At 34.4% G+C, this 16877-nt stretch overlaps 2 protein-coding genes across 2 annotated transcripts; both read right to left on the bottom strand.

The window, feature by feature from the left end:
* Positions 1 to 565: 565 nt before the first annotated feature.
* Positions 566 to 1649, bottom strand: LOC139862844 (uncharacterized protein At5g65660-like). Its single transcript, XM_071851475.1, has 2 exons — positions 1244 to 1649; positions 566 to 960 (listed from the first exon to the last, which is right to left on the bottom strand). The coding sequence occupies exons 1-2, from the start codon at positions 1514 to 1516 to the stop codon at positions 781 to 783; spliced, it is 453 nt and encodes a 150-aa protein (XP_071707576.1). The 5' UTR covers positions 1517 to 1649; the 3' UTR covers positions 566 to 780.
* Positions 1650 to 4450: 2801 nt separating this feature from the next.
* Positions 4451 to 5820, bottom strand: LOC139863780 (uncharacterized). Its single transcript, XM_071852388.1, has 2 exons — positions 5748 to 5820; positions 4451 to 4836 (listed from the first exon to the last, which is right to left on the bottom strand). The coding sequence occupies exons 1-2, from the start codon at positions 5818 to 5820 to the stop codon at positions 4451 to 4453; spliced, it is 459 nt and encodes a 152-aa protein (XP_071708489.1).
* Positions 5821 to 16877: the final 11057 nt, after the last annotated feature.

The raw sequence follows: 16877 nt of genomic DNA, 5'->3' as shown, positions 1-16877 counted from the left end.
TATTTACATTTGTACTTACACTCTTTAATTTAAAAAACATTATTATTTTAAAATAAAATCATAACCAACTATTTAACCATTTTTATCGATCGTGCATCACACGGGCTTATTAATGTAATAAATGCAATTTATCATGGCTAATATTTTTCGTTGATTTTTCAATGTCCGTTCATCGCACGGGCTAAAAACCCAGTTAAATATATCACAATAATAATGACAACAACAACAACAACAACAACAACAACAATAATAATAATATAGTTGTGTCAAACGGATGCGAAACCAGAAATTACGGATATAGGTGACATTTCACGAATATTAAATATCAAAATAAAAATTAGGGGATATTAGAATTTATAATTAGAGAATGTTGGTAATTAATCTACAATTTTTAATACACTATAACAAGAATATTTGAAAAATTGAAGGTGACAGGTGTCAAAATCCTTTGAAAAATTTAATGAAACTTTAACACATTTTGTTTTATCAAAATTTAAATATCCTCACAACAATAATCAATCTTAATCGGAATATAGGATATGATGTTGTAGTTGCTAAAAATTGATGGTCCCTAGAATTTAGTATCTATTTGGACTCTTTAGCCAACTGCTTTTGTTGTGTAGCATATTCCATAAGTACCCAACTCCAAATTTAACTTGCATACTTAAAAAAGTCAAAATAGAAATGGCTAGAACAAATGTACTAAAATCACACTTTCCATTTCAATCTTGAAAAACTAACTTATGTACACACCCAAAAAATTGAAAGATTTTAAAGTTTCTAACACATCGAAATTGCTATTGCCATGTGTGCTGGTTTTAATGACGTCTGATCAATCTCTTCCACCGTAATTTTTCCTTCTCGCGGTGGTTCACACGGACACGGCATTGCTATAAACCTCGGAAACTGATCTCCCGCCATTATTACCGGCAAGCTTCCGTCCACGTCTCGCTCCTTATCCTATGTTACCAAAATTCATAAAACATTTAACTACAAAATTTTGGGTTTAAAAATCAATCTCAAGGTTGTTTGAGTGATTTAATCTAGTTATTCGAGCTAGCAGATTGGCTCGAGTGACTCAGTTGAGTCTGTTAAATAGTTAACAGACTCAGTTTGTTTTATTTAATTCGAAGAAAGTAATTTAACACAAAAAAATGTTGAATTTTAAAAGTATCTTGTGCATATTCAAGTTTAGTTTTCGAAGACTACAACTTTGTAATATTGGATTAAAAAAGATTGTTACCGAGTAAATAGGTTTAGGTTTGGAAGGTGATTGGTTGGGGCTCGGACGATGTTCTTGATCCGAAAAATCACCACGAAGGTGCCGAAGCTTGTCCCAATGGTAACAACATGAAAAGATGCCGCTAAGGCTAAAAACAATAATCAATAGCAACGCGGTCCCAAGCTGAAATCCGATTGTGGGACGAGACGAAGCATGATGTTGTTGTTGGAGTGGTGGGGAGTTATAAGGTGGTGCAGCAGTAGTAATCTCCATTAACTTAACCACAACTTCCATAATAAGGAAATGAAAATGTATATATTAATATTAAAGTGATGTTTTTGAGTTGCAATAAATAGAAGTGGTAACATGAGTGGCGAATAATGTTGGGCTATGAAGACTCTGCGTCAGGTAAGAGACACAGAGGGAATGAAATGGGGGTGGGGATGTTATAAAGAGGTGAGGGTGTATTTATAAGGGAAAGGGAAGGTGTAGGTGAGTGCGTTATGTTTACGTAAAAATGTTACAGCTGGTTGTCCCTGGCTAAGGTACGGAGATGGAGATAGATTTGAGGCTTTTTTTTTTTTTTTTTTCCTTTTCTTTTTGGAGGTAGGACCTTTTATTTCTTGACTTTACTTGGTTTGATCGGGCTGTATGCTAGCCTATTCAAATTTAAATTTGATTAGGTTTATGTTTTGCTCGTTTTAAAATTTAAGATCTTGATCGCGCTAGTTTTTTTTTTAATGGCCAAATATATTTAAAAAAAGCGATGTGCTATACTAGCAAATAACTAAAAAAGACTCGCGAACCACTTTTAAATGGCTTAAGCTGTCAAATGTTCCAATTTACATTCTTTTTGCCTCTATTTCCATACCAAATAAAAGAAAAACGACAAATAGAATCAAACAAAATACATCTCGTTCGTTTTACATTATTCTAGTTCGAGTTTAGCAGAATTTCAGCAACTATATACGTAATAGTTAGTATTATATAATTACAATTATATGTACATGTATCTTATCGTAAAAACTAATAATTATAATTAATAATTACTTATACAAATGAAATATTGGTTTAAGTTCGCGAGCTTATGCGAGATCCAGGGCCGGCCCTAGGGTAGGGCCACAGGGGCGACCGCATCCGAGCATCACATTTTAAAGGGCATATTTCGGGATAGATCAAGTAGTAGTCTAATAATTTAGACACATGTTACATTAACTTGAAATTTTTCTTTTATAATTTACTCATTAATTAAATCACGTATGAAAAAGAAAAAGACACTATAAAAATTTAACTAGACTTGAAGTCATCACTTTTATCGTAATTTATCTCTTCAAATTATCACATTAAATTTATTTAACAAAAAAATTAACGTGAAAGAGAGTTAATATAAATTGATTAGCTTTCGCACACTTGTTTATAAATAGAGTAGGGGGCATTATTTGATCGATTCGCCCCGAGCAACAGAACACTCAGGACTGGCCCTGGCGAGCTCGATATCGGAAGCTCCATCTCGATCTTAAGTTTGTTTAATAAATGATCTTTAAAATGTGTTCAATCTCGAATTTGAGCTCGTTTAACCTCGGCTTCAAATAAGCTATTAACGTATTAAGCTCGTGTAGTTCACAAGTAGTTCGGCTAATTTACACCATACTTTAATTAATTTTATTATATTACCTTAACCATAATTTGTTTTTAAATTTTATATCTTATTAATATTTATTGAATTATAATTAATCACACTCATATCAGAATTGTCACCACTAAATAAATACAGAGTAGTAAATAACCTAAAAAGATAATATAAAAGTAAAAAAATTTCCATAAAAAACATATTACTTTTTTATATGTCTACAAAGAACTTTGATTTCAGTTGCTGCTTATAAAGGTTCCGAATTGAAAAAAGGTTAAAATTAAAAATAACATATGATCGAATATGAATCAGATTATGTCATATCTACATTCATATCTATTAGTCAAGTCATATCCACATTCATATCTATTAGCCAAAATTGATGAATTATTCGAATTAATGCATATTCATTGTATGATTTTTCGTTAGATTTTTTTTTCAACTTGATACTATTAAAAAAAAGATGCCTATTTTGTAAGTGCCACCAATAGTACAACACTAAGTGATAAATTACACTATAAGACCATTTGTAATGGTAGTTCGTATTGTGGGTTCGTGTTGTGCATTTTTTGCACTTTTTGGGTGCTAGGACGTGTTGTGTTGTTGAGTGGAGTAGTGGTGGTGTTGTGAGTTGGTGTTGTGTTAGTGGAATGCTAATGTTGCATTTAATTTTGTATTTTTCTGTTTTATTTAATTGTTTTATATTATTTTTTATTATTAATATGATTATATTTATATTTTAAAAATATTATTTAATTTACAACGGCTATAATTGAACCGTTTGATTTTTTTTTCCAAACGGCTCTCTTTCATTCCCTATATAAACACCCACTCATCTCAAATTATAACACACACTTCATTTCTCCTAAGTTATTCAATCAATTTTCAAAATGAGTCCGTTGAATGTTTGCGTAAAAATTTATTACGGAGGTGAATTTGATCGAGAATTGATGAATTATACACCTCACAAAACACATGATTATTACATTAATGTACGTGAGTATCGTTATTTTTTTAGTTTGCTTGAAGTTCTCCAGCGAGACATACCATATCCTTTCAGACAGGTTTGGTATTTCCAAAAACCCGACGTTCTCGCCACACTACTTGAAGATGACCACGATTATTATGTTTTGATTGGAAAAGCTTTGGTACGTAAGCAATAAATTATGCTTTATACCGAATTTAGGGATGAAAACTACGCCCTTTCTGAATCGTCAAAAGAAGTTGCTTCATCTTCGAGTAGCGATGGCGGATTTCAGCAATACGATATTTGCGATTACTTAGATTGATGAAGGTGATTGTTGAAGATAGCCGTTAGGAAAATAATGTAATCGTTTTAGGAACTAAGTTGTTTTTCAATTTTTAAGAAAATAATGTAATCGTTTTAGGAACTAAGTTGTTTTACAATTTTTAGGAAAATAATGTAATCGTTTGTTTGCGAATGAATGAAATAAACGGCTAGTTTTTATTACTAAAATTAAAATACATTAATTTAAATGACTAATAAAATACATCAATTTGAACGAAATAATAAAATACATAACAATATATTAATCATCAATATTAATATTAGTAGCACGAAAATAAGGTGATAAATTTCATACGTGCTCGGTTAAATCTGACTCCAGCCGATTGTGAACTTGCCTATCTCTGATTTCCTTAATCCTGGCATCTCGATCCCTCAAATCCCTTTCTAACCTAATAGGTCGGTTACTTGGTGCAGCCATCATTTTTTCATCTCTTTTTGAAATCACAAATCCATTATTTTCTTGAATCATGTTATGTAATACAACACAAGCGTACATATGTCTTCTAATTTTGTTGAAATCCATAGATCTTGCCGGAGTCTTTAACATTGCAAATCTACCTCGTAGTACTCCGAATTCACGTTCAATATCTTTCCTTGCACTTTCTTGAAACCGTTTAAACTTTTTACGCGGTTCGTCAATTGGATTGTGGGGCGCTTTGACCAACATAGCCCAATCTGGGTATATACCATCACATAGGTAATACCATCTCTCGTAGTGATGGCCATTTTGTGATGACCCGAAAATTTCTGACCAAATTTAAACTTAATCTTTATATAGTTTCGACACGATAAGCAAATTCTATTAAACCGAGTCTCAAAAATTTTGAACTGTTTCATATATTCAATTGACCTTCGACTGTTCTCGACGATTCACGGACAATTAATTGTAAATAGATATGTGTGTATGTATATATAAATAATAATTCGAAATATAATTTGAAGTATTATATGTTGTTGTAGTTAAAAATTAATAAAATAAAAATAGGATATTATAATAATTATTATTTAAAATATATCTATATATATAAATTAAGTATATTAAAAATAAATATTAAATGATTGTACTACTCGTTTGATTTTCCGATTGATATTAAACTAGTTAAATTCGAACTTATATAATTTTAAAATAAACGGTGACCCAAAAATGAGTCCTATAAATTTTAGGCTTACTAAAAATGTATTTAGGATCTAGTTATTAAATTTTAGCACTTTTTATATTTCATCTATATATGAGAGGGACAAGTGATGTAATTTTTATTTAACAAATTAAGGATCGAATTTTATACCATAATGACCAAAATAAATAAATATACTTAATTTAAAAGTTTGAGATTTTTCTGAGAACTCTTATCCGCCACTAATTATTAAACGGAGCACGATACACTACCCGGCTTAAACTGTCGGCTGAGGTGGAGATTCACACGTTCTTAATATTCATATTATATTATAAGTATATTTAAAAATTATTACTTTATTACTTTATTATGAATTATGAATGTGATATGATTATATATATGTATGTATTATATATATCATCAAAACTTCACCATCTTCAATCTTAGAACACCCTCGACTACCACACTTACCAATCGACCACTCCTGCAGCCGGCAACCTCCAACACCTTCCCACCACTTTCGTCCACCATGAACCAACAACATATCCTTCGTTACCCCTTTACTCGTTCACAACCATCAACACCATTATCACCATCACAAATCGTTCATCACCACAGCCACTCTCTTCCACCGTGAACCGTCATCATCTTCACCATCCACCACCACAACTTGTTACTTTTCTGTTTTTCTATTAAGAAAGCCATCCAACAACAAACCCATAAAACCTGTTGTTACTCAATTCTATATTTTTTTCCTTTTCGATCAAGCCAACGGTTCCTGTTATTGCTTACTTTTGCTTCTGTTGTCGAGTAACCACACAACAACCCTCATCGCCACTCTACTTTTCCGTTTCTTGATTCAAATCGAAACCCACAAGGAAAAAGATGATGAATAGTAAAATTCGTTGTTATATGTATAATTGTTTTGTCGTCTGCTTCCTGCCATCCCTGCTACGATGTGCAGCTACTACAGCTTCTATTTTCTTCTGTTTCCGTTTTAAATTTCGCAAGCCACCGCACAATCGAAACCCTCGATGATGAAGATGAATATTACGTTGATAGGCAATATGATGATGATGATGATGATGGTAACCTGCGTCTATTTTTTTTCCTTCTTTTCTTTTTATTGATCATGGCTGTCGAAGACTAGGGAACCAGAAGACAAACCGAGACCCTTTTAAATTGTTAAATAATACAACTTGAATCAAATGGATTTGTTTGTGGATCGGGATGTGTGGATCAATGGTGTTTAATTGATTTTACAATTGGGCCGCAGGTTACTAGATAAGCTTGTGAAGCACTTGGGCCGATTATTGCTATTGATTGTTGGGCCAAACTAATTTCGTGTGGACTAGTATACACCCATATTACGGTTTAGATGATAAGAAATTTAATGATATAGATCGAAGATGACATGATGATGATGAGCATGATATGCTAATATTATGATAGGTCACGATTATATTAAGGACGAGTAAGATAGATTGAGGTTAAGATGATGATAATGATAAAGATAATAGATGATAGAATGATAAGTGAAAATCATGATCGTGATGATCATGATGCTATGATGTGTTAATGAAGATGATGGTTCGATTATGATGATTTCATGATCGATAAATAATGTTAATGGTGAAATACGAGAATGATATTAATGACAGATGATAGGAAGAAGATGATAAACAGTTTACTACAGTTTAAATATTTAATGGTGCGAATTAATACAAGATATAACAAAGTGGTTCAGTGATTAGGGAGTTTGGGGTTATCGATAGGTTGCGGGTTCGAGTCCGGTCTGGCGCAATTCTTTTTAGAAAAACTTCCTAAGGGTATATACACTTTTATTTTAATTCTATTATTATTATTATTATTATTATTATTATTATTATTATTATTATTATTATTATTATTATTATTATTATTATTATTATTATTATTATTATTGTTGTTGTTGTTGTTGTTGTTATTATCATTGTTATTATTAGAAATTGTTATTATGACTAATATTATAGTTATTATTATTATTATTACTAATAAAAGTATTAGTTATCATTTATTATAAGTATTACGATTATAGTCACAGATATGAATATTATTATTATTATTATTATTATTATTATTATTATTATTATTATTATTATTATTATTATTATTATTATTATTATTATTATGATTACTAATTTATTATTTTAGTACTATGATTATTATGATTATATTTAGGATTATTATTAGTATTGTTGATATGAGAATAATACATGTTATTATTATTATTTTTTTCACTAATATTAGTATTAACATCATTTTTGTAATTATTAGTATTAGTATTATTATTATTATTATTATTATTATTATTAACATAAGTACCATTTTTAACAATATCATTATTATTATTAGTATTATCAATATCAAGAAAGTTATTATTATTAGTAAATTATTATTTTCAATACTATCATTATATTTTTTTTTTGATAAATATTTTGTATCTAAAATATACTTATTACATATACTATAAAAATATTAATAGTTTATATACCTATATATCAAACATATTAACATTATGTATATAAAAACTTATATATAACAAACTAATGATTTTTAAATATAATACTAATCATATATGTATAGATATATTAATATAACTAAATATATAGATATTAATCATTTTAAGTATATATTCAACATAAAAATATATAACATATAATTTAAGATATAATATAGGTATACGTTTTAAATGGAAATTAACATAAATTCAATATAACTGCAAATACATAAATAATATATCTTAATAAATGAAATTATGTAATTTCCATTATATGTGTTAATAAATATATAATTGATATAGGTTCGTGAATCTAAGGCCAACCCTGCATTGTTCAATTTCGTCATATGTATTTTTACTACAAAATACAGTATTGTGAGTTTCATTTGCTCCCTTTTTAAATGCTTTTGTAATATATATTTTTGGGACTGAGAATACATGCGCTGCTTTTATAAATGTTTTACAAAATAGACACAAGTACTTGAAACTTCATTCTATGGTTGAATTGTTATACCGGATATCGCCCTTGTTGAACTCGGTAGCCTAAGAATTGGTGTTTAATATAATTGCAACCAATTGACGCGAATCTTAAAGATAGATCTATGGGCTTTGATAAGCCCCAGTCAGAGAATTTGAACTGCTTTAGTACTTCGAAGTTATATGTTTGGGGATATTCTAGATGCATTTTGTTAATGTCGGTTACCAGGTGTTCAATCCATATGAATGATTTTTATGCAGATGCATGATGTTTATGAGAGACAGAAATGAAAATCTTATGGTCTATTAAAATGATGAAAATGAATGTTTATGATAAACTAATGAACTCACCAACATTTTAGTTGACACTTGAAAGCATGTTTATTCTCAGGTATGAAAGAAATCTTCCGCTGTGCATTTGCTCATTTTAGAGATATTACTTGGAGTCATTCATGGCATATTTCAAAAGACGTTGCATTCGAGTCGTTGAGTTCATCAAGATTATTAATAAGTCAATTATAGTTGGATATATTATGAAATGGTATGCATATCATCAACTTTTGGTGTAATGAAAGTTTGTCTTTTTAAAAACGAATGCAATGTTTGTAAAATGTGTCATATAGAGGTCAAGTACCTCGCGATGTAACCAAATGTAATGTATTCGTCCAGATGGATTAGGACGGGTCGCTTCATGTGGTATCAGAGCGGTGGTCTTAGCGAACCAAGTCTTGTATTAGAGTGTCTAACTGATAGTTGTTTAGATGAATTAGTGAGTCTGGACTTAGATCGTGTCTGCATGTCAAAAGTTTTTGCTTATCATTTTGTGTCGAAAATTACCTAGTTATCATTCTTAGGGAATCATTTTCTTATCATCCTTAAAGTCTAGACACGTCTTACTGCCTCTATTGCATAGACAGTGTATATATAAATTCATATCTTAGCGTATCTGTTATTGTTACCTTTGCCTGACAGCTTCCGTAGATTCCTCCGTAACTTATGAGATTTTAGTATTATATATGCATATGTAAATTATGTATTACAGGGTACTAATCTACATCCTATAATCTATTTCTTATCAAAAATCCTTCATCTGATCGTACGAGATGAATCCCTCAACTAGTTCGAATTCCTCGGGTTCCGACAGCTATTCCGATATGGAGTTTCACCTAAGCTCCGAAAGCAGTGTCACCAGAATGAATCAACCAATCATCCATCCCCAATTCATCTGATGGGTTCGTAGATGACTTAACCGATGGAGACGAGAAGAAGGCGATTCTTTCCATCCACCGACTTTCCCTCTTGGCGAAGAACCGGAAGTACTTACCGGCGAACCAGTCCGAAACACCATTTTCACCCTCATTTCCCAAATATCTCACCACGATTATATACTATCTAAAATTCTAAATCTTATTCATCCGCTCGTCAGAACCGACAATCATCCTGGTATAATAGAAGAAGTCAACGAACTTCGCGCTCGAGTAATCGATTTGGAGAATATGGTGCAAAATTTACCAGCTTTGGCAACATCACCGGTATCAACAGTACCACCAACAACCCAAGTTCCAACATCACACACCCCAATCTATACCTCGAGCAAAAATCCTTGTTCTACATCGATTAATTCTCGTTCTACGTATCGTTCTACCTCACTTATCTTCGTTCTTCATGGCGATTATGTAATCTCTAATATTTTAGAGATTATGTATTTTAGATCTAATGATAAATCAAATGAGATTAATATCATATTAACTCATTAAATCCATGATTACATCTGAAGAAAATATATATGTATATATGTTTTCATAAAGATTGTAATTAAAAATTCTTTCGTACGAACTGTTAATGGTGAAAATATTTTAACAGGTAGGTAATACCCGAGGAATATTTAGATTTCACATTAATAAGTTATACTGTACATTCTTCGAATCTGATTCAACAGTCATTTACTATCCTACTTACAACCACCGATATACATATCCGTTCACCTCTGAATAACCATTTTCATTCCATTTCATATTTGGATTTTGACTTATCAGAATCCAACAAGTGGCATAATGAAGAACACATTTGACAAAATAAATTTTGTTAGAAACAGACAAATTAACTATGAGGAATTTTGTTAAGAATCCACGCTAACAAAATCCTAGCTAACTGTTCCTAGCTAACTGTTAATTCCTTATTGTACATTTAATTATCGCAATTTATTTTATCGCAATTTAATTCTCGCAATTTTATTTATCGTCATTTAATTTCTGTTATTTATTTTACGCACTTTATTTATCGTCATTTAAATACTGTTATTTACGCTGTCAGGACACGTATACAATGTTTTGACATATCATATCGACGCATCTATATATATATTATTTGGAATAACCATAGACACTCTATATGCAGTAATGATCGAGTTAGCTATACAGGGTTGAGGTTGATTCTATAATAATATGAAACATCCCAACCCGTATTCCATACGATAAATATATATATTTTTTTAATACACATTTACGAGCCAATTAAATATATAAATCATTCCACAAGTTCCATTCAAACGTTCATCAATTTAAATGTGTACAAAAGGCACGAAGGCCATTAATTAAGTTTTATAAAAGTTTGATCCACTACAATGATAGTTTATAATACAAACGACACACGAGCACGGTTTGGGGCTAAACTACCCATAACGTTAGGCCAAACTTCAAAAGCTATGCCAAAAGCACCCCCTGTCAACATAAACGGGAGACAACTAATCCAACCGTATGCCCTTACCCTTGTCCAAGCCGGAACCTATAAAATGATAAACAACGAGAGGGTAAGCAATGCTTAGTGAGTGCAACAATTATACATACATATATATAACCCATCCATTTGCAATCACAATACCAAATACTCCATACGAACTTGTAACTCAATTAGCATGTCAACATACCCGTAACACTAAAAAGTCCTACATTATCACACCACCTCATTAGCATATACTTAACTCAATATATATTGTATGCTAAACAAAACAACAATCTCAATATGGTTAACCAATAATGCTATGGTGCTACCGGCTCGTGGTTCACACCATACGCTTTTGAGTCATACTCGTTTATAGTGCTACCGGTTCGTGGTTCACACTCGATGCTACCGGCTCGTGGTTCACATCTTAGTTTATGGTGCTACCGGCTCGTGGTTCACACTCGATGCTACCGGCTCGTGGTTCACATCTTAATTTATAGTGCTACCGGCTCGTGGTTCATACTCCATCCCACACATGTTATGGCACTACCGGCACGTGGTTCATACCATAACATTCACAAATAAACACGCCATATACATGAACGCATAATTATTCCACTCACCTTGTCACAAGGATGATGATTTAGCACTTCCAAGCTTCAATGCAATGTACCTAAATCATTAAGTGCACATTCAATTTCACAACTAGTGGGATTAACCACAATACTCCCACTTGAGCATTTAATGACCCAATTTGCATTAAATGACTCAACTACTCACAACCGCCCATAAATGGCCAAGACTCGACTTTAATCACTAAGACTAGTGAATTAAAGCCTATTAACTTCAATTAACACAAAACTTAGGGTAATCCATACCCATTTCATCTAATTAGGTCAACTAGTACATTTTGACCCATTTTATATCCCTCAAACACACAATCAAGTCAAACTTACCCATTAACACTTCTTTCATAAATCATAAAGTGTATTAGTGACTAACAACACCAATTGACACTTACAACCTCAAATCACAAGACCAAAACCCTAGATTGTGGCTATTAGGGTTTCATTACAACAACATAACCCAAACTCACCCATTTTACCCTCAAATGGGTCATACAAATCTCTAGTAACCCAAACCCTAGCCTTTAACCAATTAAAACTTAAAACATAAAGTTAGAACATACCAAGACTATCTTCTCGTAGCTAGTAATAAGGAGAACAACTTTAAATCTCGCTCCTAGGTTTGATTCACAAATCTTCAACTCCAAATCTCAAGATTAAACTAAGTGGGTTTTGTGTTTTGGGAGAGAAATTGGAAAGAAAATGGAAAAGGAAATTAAATAAATGAATATGTGGTGGAGAGTTAATGCTCCCATCAGATCCACATGTCAATTTACCATTTTGCCCCTTAAAATCCCTTAATTTGAGCTAAGTCCGACACCAGTTCAGCAGAACTATCGAGGCGAAGACTTAATCGTCGCGGCGCGACACATAAAGGGAAAATAAGCCCTCCTTAACCCACTTCCTGATCCTGGTTCGCTTGATATGCCGCGGCGCTGACCCATTTGCCGCGGCGCGACGTTTGCCTGAGCCTGGTCACTTCGACCATTTAACATAAAATGATGGTTCAAACAACTAGCACACCTCATTCACACTTCCTATGCACGCCTAGCTTCAACCTTAAGTCTCGCACGACTCAACTCCATCTCGACACATTATAAATACTCATATGTACGCATTCACGTATATAAATATAATTATACATTTACTCAAAAACTAACACTTTGGCTCATTTAATCACATAAACGAACATGTATAATCGTGCTAATAATTTTGTTTGTACCTTTAAATATGTACGGGAAAAACGGGATGTTACAACTCTCCCCCACTTGAATCGGAGCGCGTCCTCGCGATCCAAGCTGCATGACAAGAAGGAAGATAAACCAACACAAACTCTTCGGGCTCCCAAGTGAACTCGGAACCCTTACTACGACGCCATTGAACTTTAAAAGTCCTTACCTCTTTATGTCTCAATCTTTTGACCTTCTCATCAAGTATGGCAATCGGTTCCTCAATATACTCTAACTTATTATTTAGCTCAATCTCGTCTAATGGCACCCAAGATGAATCATCCGCAAGACACTTACGGAGGTGGGAAACATGAAATGTATTATGGATCCCCGCAAGCTCTTCGGGTAATTCCACACGATACGCGACTTCACCAACACGAGCTAAAACCTTAAATGGTCCAATAAACTGAGGAGCTAACTTTCCTCGTTTCTGGAATCGAATAATACCTTTCCATGGCGAAACCTTAAGCATCACCATGTCACCTTCTTGAAATTCGATCGTTCGTCTACGTTTATCGGCATAAGATTTTTGCCTATCTTGAGCCTTTTTCAAATGCTCTCGAATCACATCAATCTTGCTATTCGTCTCTAAAACCAAATCGGTACTCCCGATTTCCTTTTGTCCCACTTCAACCCAACAAATCGGGGTTCGACACCTACGCCCATAAAGCATCTCATAAGGTGGCATCCCAATACTAGTATGATAACTATTATTGTACGAGAATTCCACCAAAGGTATGTGCTCGTCCCAACTACCACCAAAATCGATAATGCACGCACGTAACATATCTTCCAAAGTTTGATTCGTACGTTCGGTTTGACCGTCCGTTTGAGGATGACACGCCGTGCTCAATTTCAATTGTGTACCCATATCCTCATGAAACTTTCCCAAAATCGAGATGTAAAACGAGTACTGGATCCGAAACAATCGATATAGGAACGCCATGTCGAGAGATGACTTCCTTGATAAACAACTTAGCCAAGGTCTCCGACGATATCGCTTCCTTAATGGGAAGAAACAAAGCGCTTTTCGTCAATCAATCTACTATAACCCAAATCGAATCAAATTAGGTTCTTTCCGTTTTAGGTAACTTTGTGATGAAATCCATGGTAATGTGCTCCCATTTCCATTTCGGGATTTCTAACGGTTGTAACTTACCATACGGCTTTTGGTGCTCGGCTTTAACTTGCAAACACGTGACGCATTGCTCAACATACTTCACAACATTACGTTTCATGCCCGACCACCAATAATCTTTCCTTAAATCAAGATATATTTTCGTCGCGCCCGGATGAATGGAATACTTTGACTTATGTGCTTCATTGAGTAGCACTTGTCGGTAATCACCCATCTTAGACACCCACACTCTTCCTTGAAAAGACAACAAACCACGCGAGCCCATAGTAATGAACTCCGATTGTCCCACAATTCGCTCCGCATGCTTGTTGTGAACGTAAGCCTCTATTTGAATCACGCCGAGTTTTTCAAGAAAATCGTTAGTAATAATCATACGTAACAATCCCAATCGTAACGCCGGGTGATGACTCTTTCGACTTAACGCATTCGCGACCACATTCGCGTTGCCCGGATGATAAAGTATCTCACAATCATAGTCTTTTACCACATCCATCCACCTACGTTGACGATAATTCAAATCTCGTTGATTAAAGAGATGTTTCAAACTCTTATGATCCGAATAAATCGTACACTTGACACCATACAAGTAATGGCGCCAAATTTTCAACGCATGCACAACCGCCGCCAACTCAAGATCATGAGTTGGATATCTCGTCTCGTGTTCTTTTAATTGTCGAGAGGCATAAGCGATGACTTTACCTCTTTGCATTAGAACACACCATATTCCATTTAACGAAGAATCACAATAAACCGTCATGTCTTCCAGTCCTTCCGGCAACACTAACACCGGAGCTTGACATAACTTCTCCTTTAACAATTGAAAAGCAATTTCTTGCTCGTTCTACCAAAAAAACCTCACGTTCTTCCTCGTCAATTTCGTCAATGAAGAAGCGATCTTAGAAAAGTCTTGGATAAACTGACGATTCTGAGAAAACTTCGGACCTCCGTAGGCGTAGTCGGTTGTCTCCAACTCTTCATCGTCTCTATCTTCCCCGGATCTACTTGAATGCCGTCTTTATTCACAATGTGACCAAGGAATTGAACCTCTCTTAGCCAAAATTCACATTTGGAGAACTTAGCATACAACTTCTCCTTTCGTAACGTCTTCAATACTTCATGCAAATGATGTTCGTGTTCGTTCATACTTTTCGAGTAGACTAGTATGTCGTCAATGAACATGATTACCGACTTGTCCAACATAGGTTGGAACACTCGGTTCATAAGATCCATGAATGCCGCCTGTGCGTTCGTAAGACCAAAAGGCATAACTACGAACTCAAAATGCCCATGACGCGTTCGAAAAGCCGTTTTCTCAATATCTTCTTCACGGACCCGCATTTGGTGATAGCCGGACCGTAGGTCGATCTTAGAGAAATACGTCGCACCTTGGAGTTGATCAAACAAATCGTCGATCCTAGGCAGTGGATAACGATTCTTGATTGTCACTTTATTTAATTCCCTGTAGTCGATGCACATCCGCATACTACCATCCTTCTTTTTCACGAATAAAACCGGAGCGCCCCACGGCGAAGCACTCGGTCGAATAAAACCCTTCTCAAGCAACTCTTGGGTTTGATTTAACAACTCTTGCATTTCCGTTAGTGCTAAACGATAAGGAGTTTTAGCAATGGGAGTAGCTCCCGGAACCAACTCAATGCGAAATTCAACTTGTCTTTCCGCCGGAACACCCGGTAACTCGTCCGGAAAAACGTCTTCAAATTCCCTAACCACCGGAATTTCACGAATAGGTGGTGGCTCGTCACAAGTATCAACAACATGGGCAAGAAAAGCCATGCCACCACTAACAAGAAAACGTCGTGCCCGCGCAAAAGAACATATCGGCACAAGTCTTCTTCGCTTTTCGCCTTGAATAATTAACTCTCCCCCACTTGGGGTCTTCACACGTATAAAATTTTCATGGCATGCAATATCGGCTCTATTTCGATCGAGCCAATCCATACCAACAACGATATCAAAATCGCCCAAAGTCAGAGGGATGAGATCAATTTTAAAGTTTTTGGCACCAAAAACGACATCACAGTTCTTACACACATCAACCACTAGCACCGTCTTGCCGTCCGATATTTCGACTTCTACCAGACGACTTAACTTAGCGAACGGTCTATCAAGTTTAGGCACAAATTTTGGAGACACAACCGACAAATTTGCACCACTATCAAAAAGAATCCTTGCCGGATTAGAATTAACCAAGAAAGTACCTGAGACAACTTCATTGGATTGCTTGGCTTCGTTGTTAGTCATTAAATAGTTTCACCCTCGAGCCGTACCCTCCGCCTTCTCTAGCCTTTTAACATTATCGTTGTTCAAATCGGGACACTCTGACTTTCGGTGTCCTTCTTTGTTGCAATTAAAATAAGTGATTTTGATCGACGCCTTGGTGCAATCGCGGGCCATGTGTCCTCTTTGATTACAATTATAACATGTGGGCCCGAAACTCCGGTAAGCACCCTTCTTCACACTATTAATGCTTTCGGAGCCTTTCTTGGTCTTTTTATTGGAAAAGTTCGAATGACTCGAACCTTCAAACTTTCTCTTTGAAAAAGTGAAATCACTCTTCCTCGGAACCTCCGGTTCAAAACCCAGAGCCAACTCGAATAGCTCTTCAAAAGTCTTAGACATTCCCCGACTAATCTTACCCTTTAACTCATCGTTCAAGGTACGATAGAAATCTTTCATTAATTTGTGATCGTCACCAACATATTCCGGGAAAAAGCGAGTCTTTGCTAAAAAGGTAGACTTGAGAGTAACCAAGTCCATCAAACCTTGTTGCAAACGATGCAACTCGTCCCGGATTCTATCAAGGTCAGAAGAAGTTCGGTATTCTTGGAAGAATTCCTTCTTAAACTCCTC

This window comes from Rutidosis leptorrhynchoides, chromosome 8 (genome assembly GCF_046630445.1).
Source record: "Rutidosis leptorrhynchoides isolate AG116_Rl617_1_P2 chromosome 8, CSIRO_AGI_Rlap_v1, whole genome shotgun sequence".
Lineage (NCBI taxonomy): Eukaryota > Viridiplantae > Streptophyta > Magnoliopsida > Asterales > Asteraceae > Rutidosis > Rutidosis leptorrhynchoides.
The sequence above is the reverse complement of the archived record's forward strand: the minus strand, read 5'-3'. Positions and strand labels throughout refer to the sequence as shown.

Coding starts and splice junctions, on each gene's coding strand:
- LOC139862844 (XM_071851475.1), bottom strand. CDS start 1,516: ATGGAAGTTGTGGTTAAGTTAATGGAGATTACTACTGCTGCACCACCT. Junction 961..1,243: donor AACCTAAACCTATTTACTCG/GTAACAATCTTT, acceptor TTGGTAACATAG/GATAAGGAGCGAGACGTGGA.
- LOC139863780 (XM_071852388.1), bottom strand. CDS start 5,820: ATGTTGTTGGTTCATGGTGGACGAAAGTGGTGGGAAGGTGTTGGAGGT. Junction 4,837..5,747: donor GCTGCAGGAGTGGTCGATTG/GTAAGTGTGGTA, acceptor GTATATACCCAG/ATTGGGCTATGTTGGTCAAA.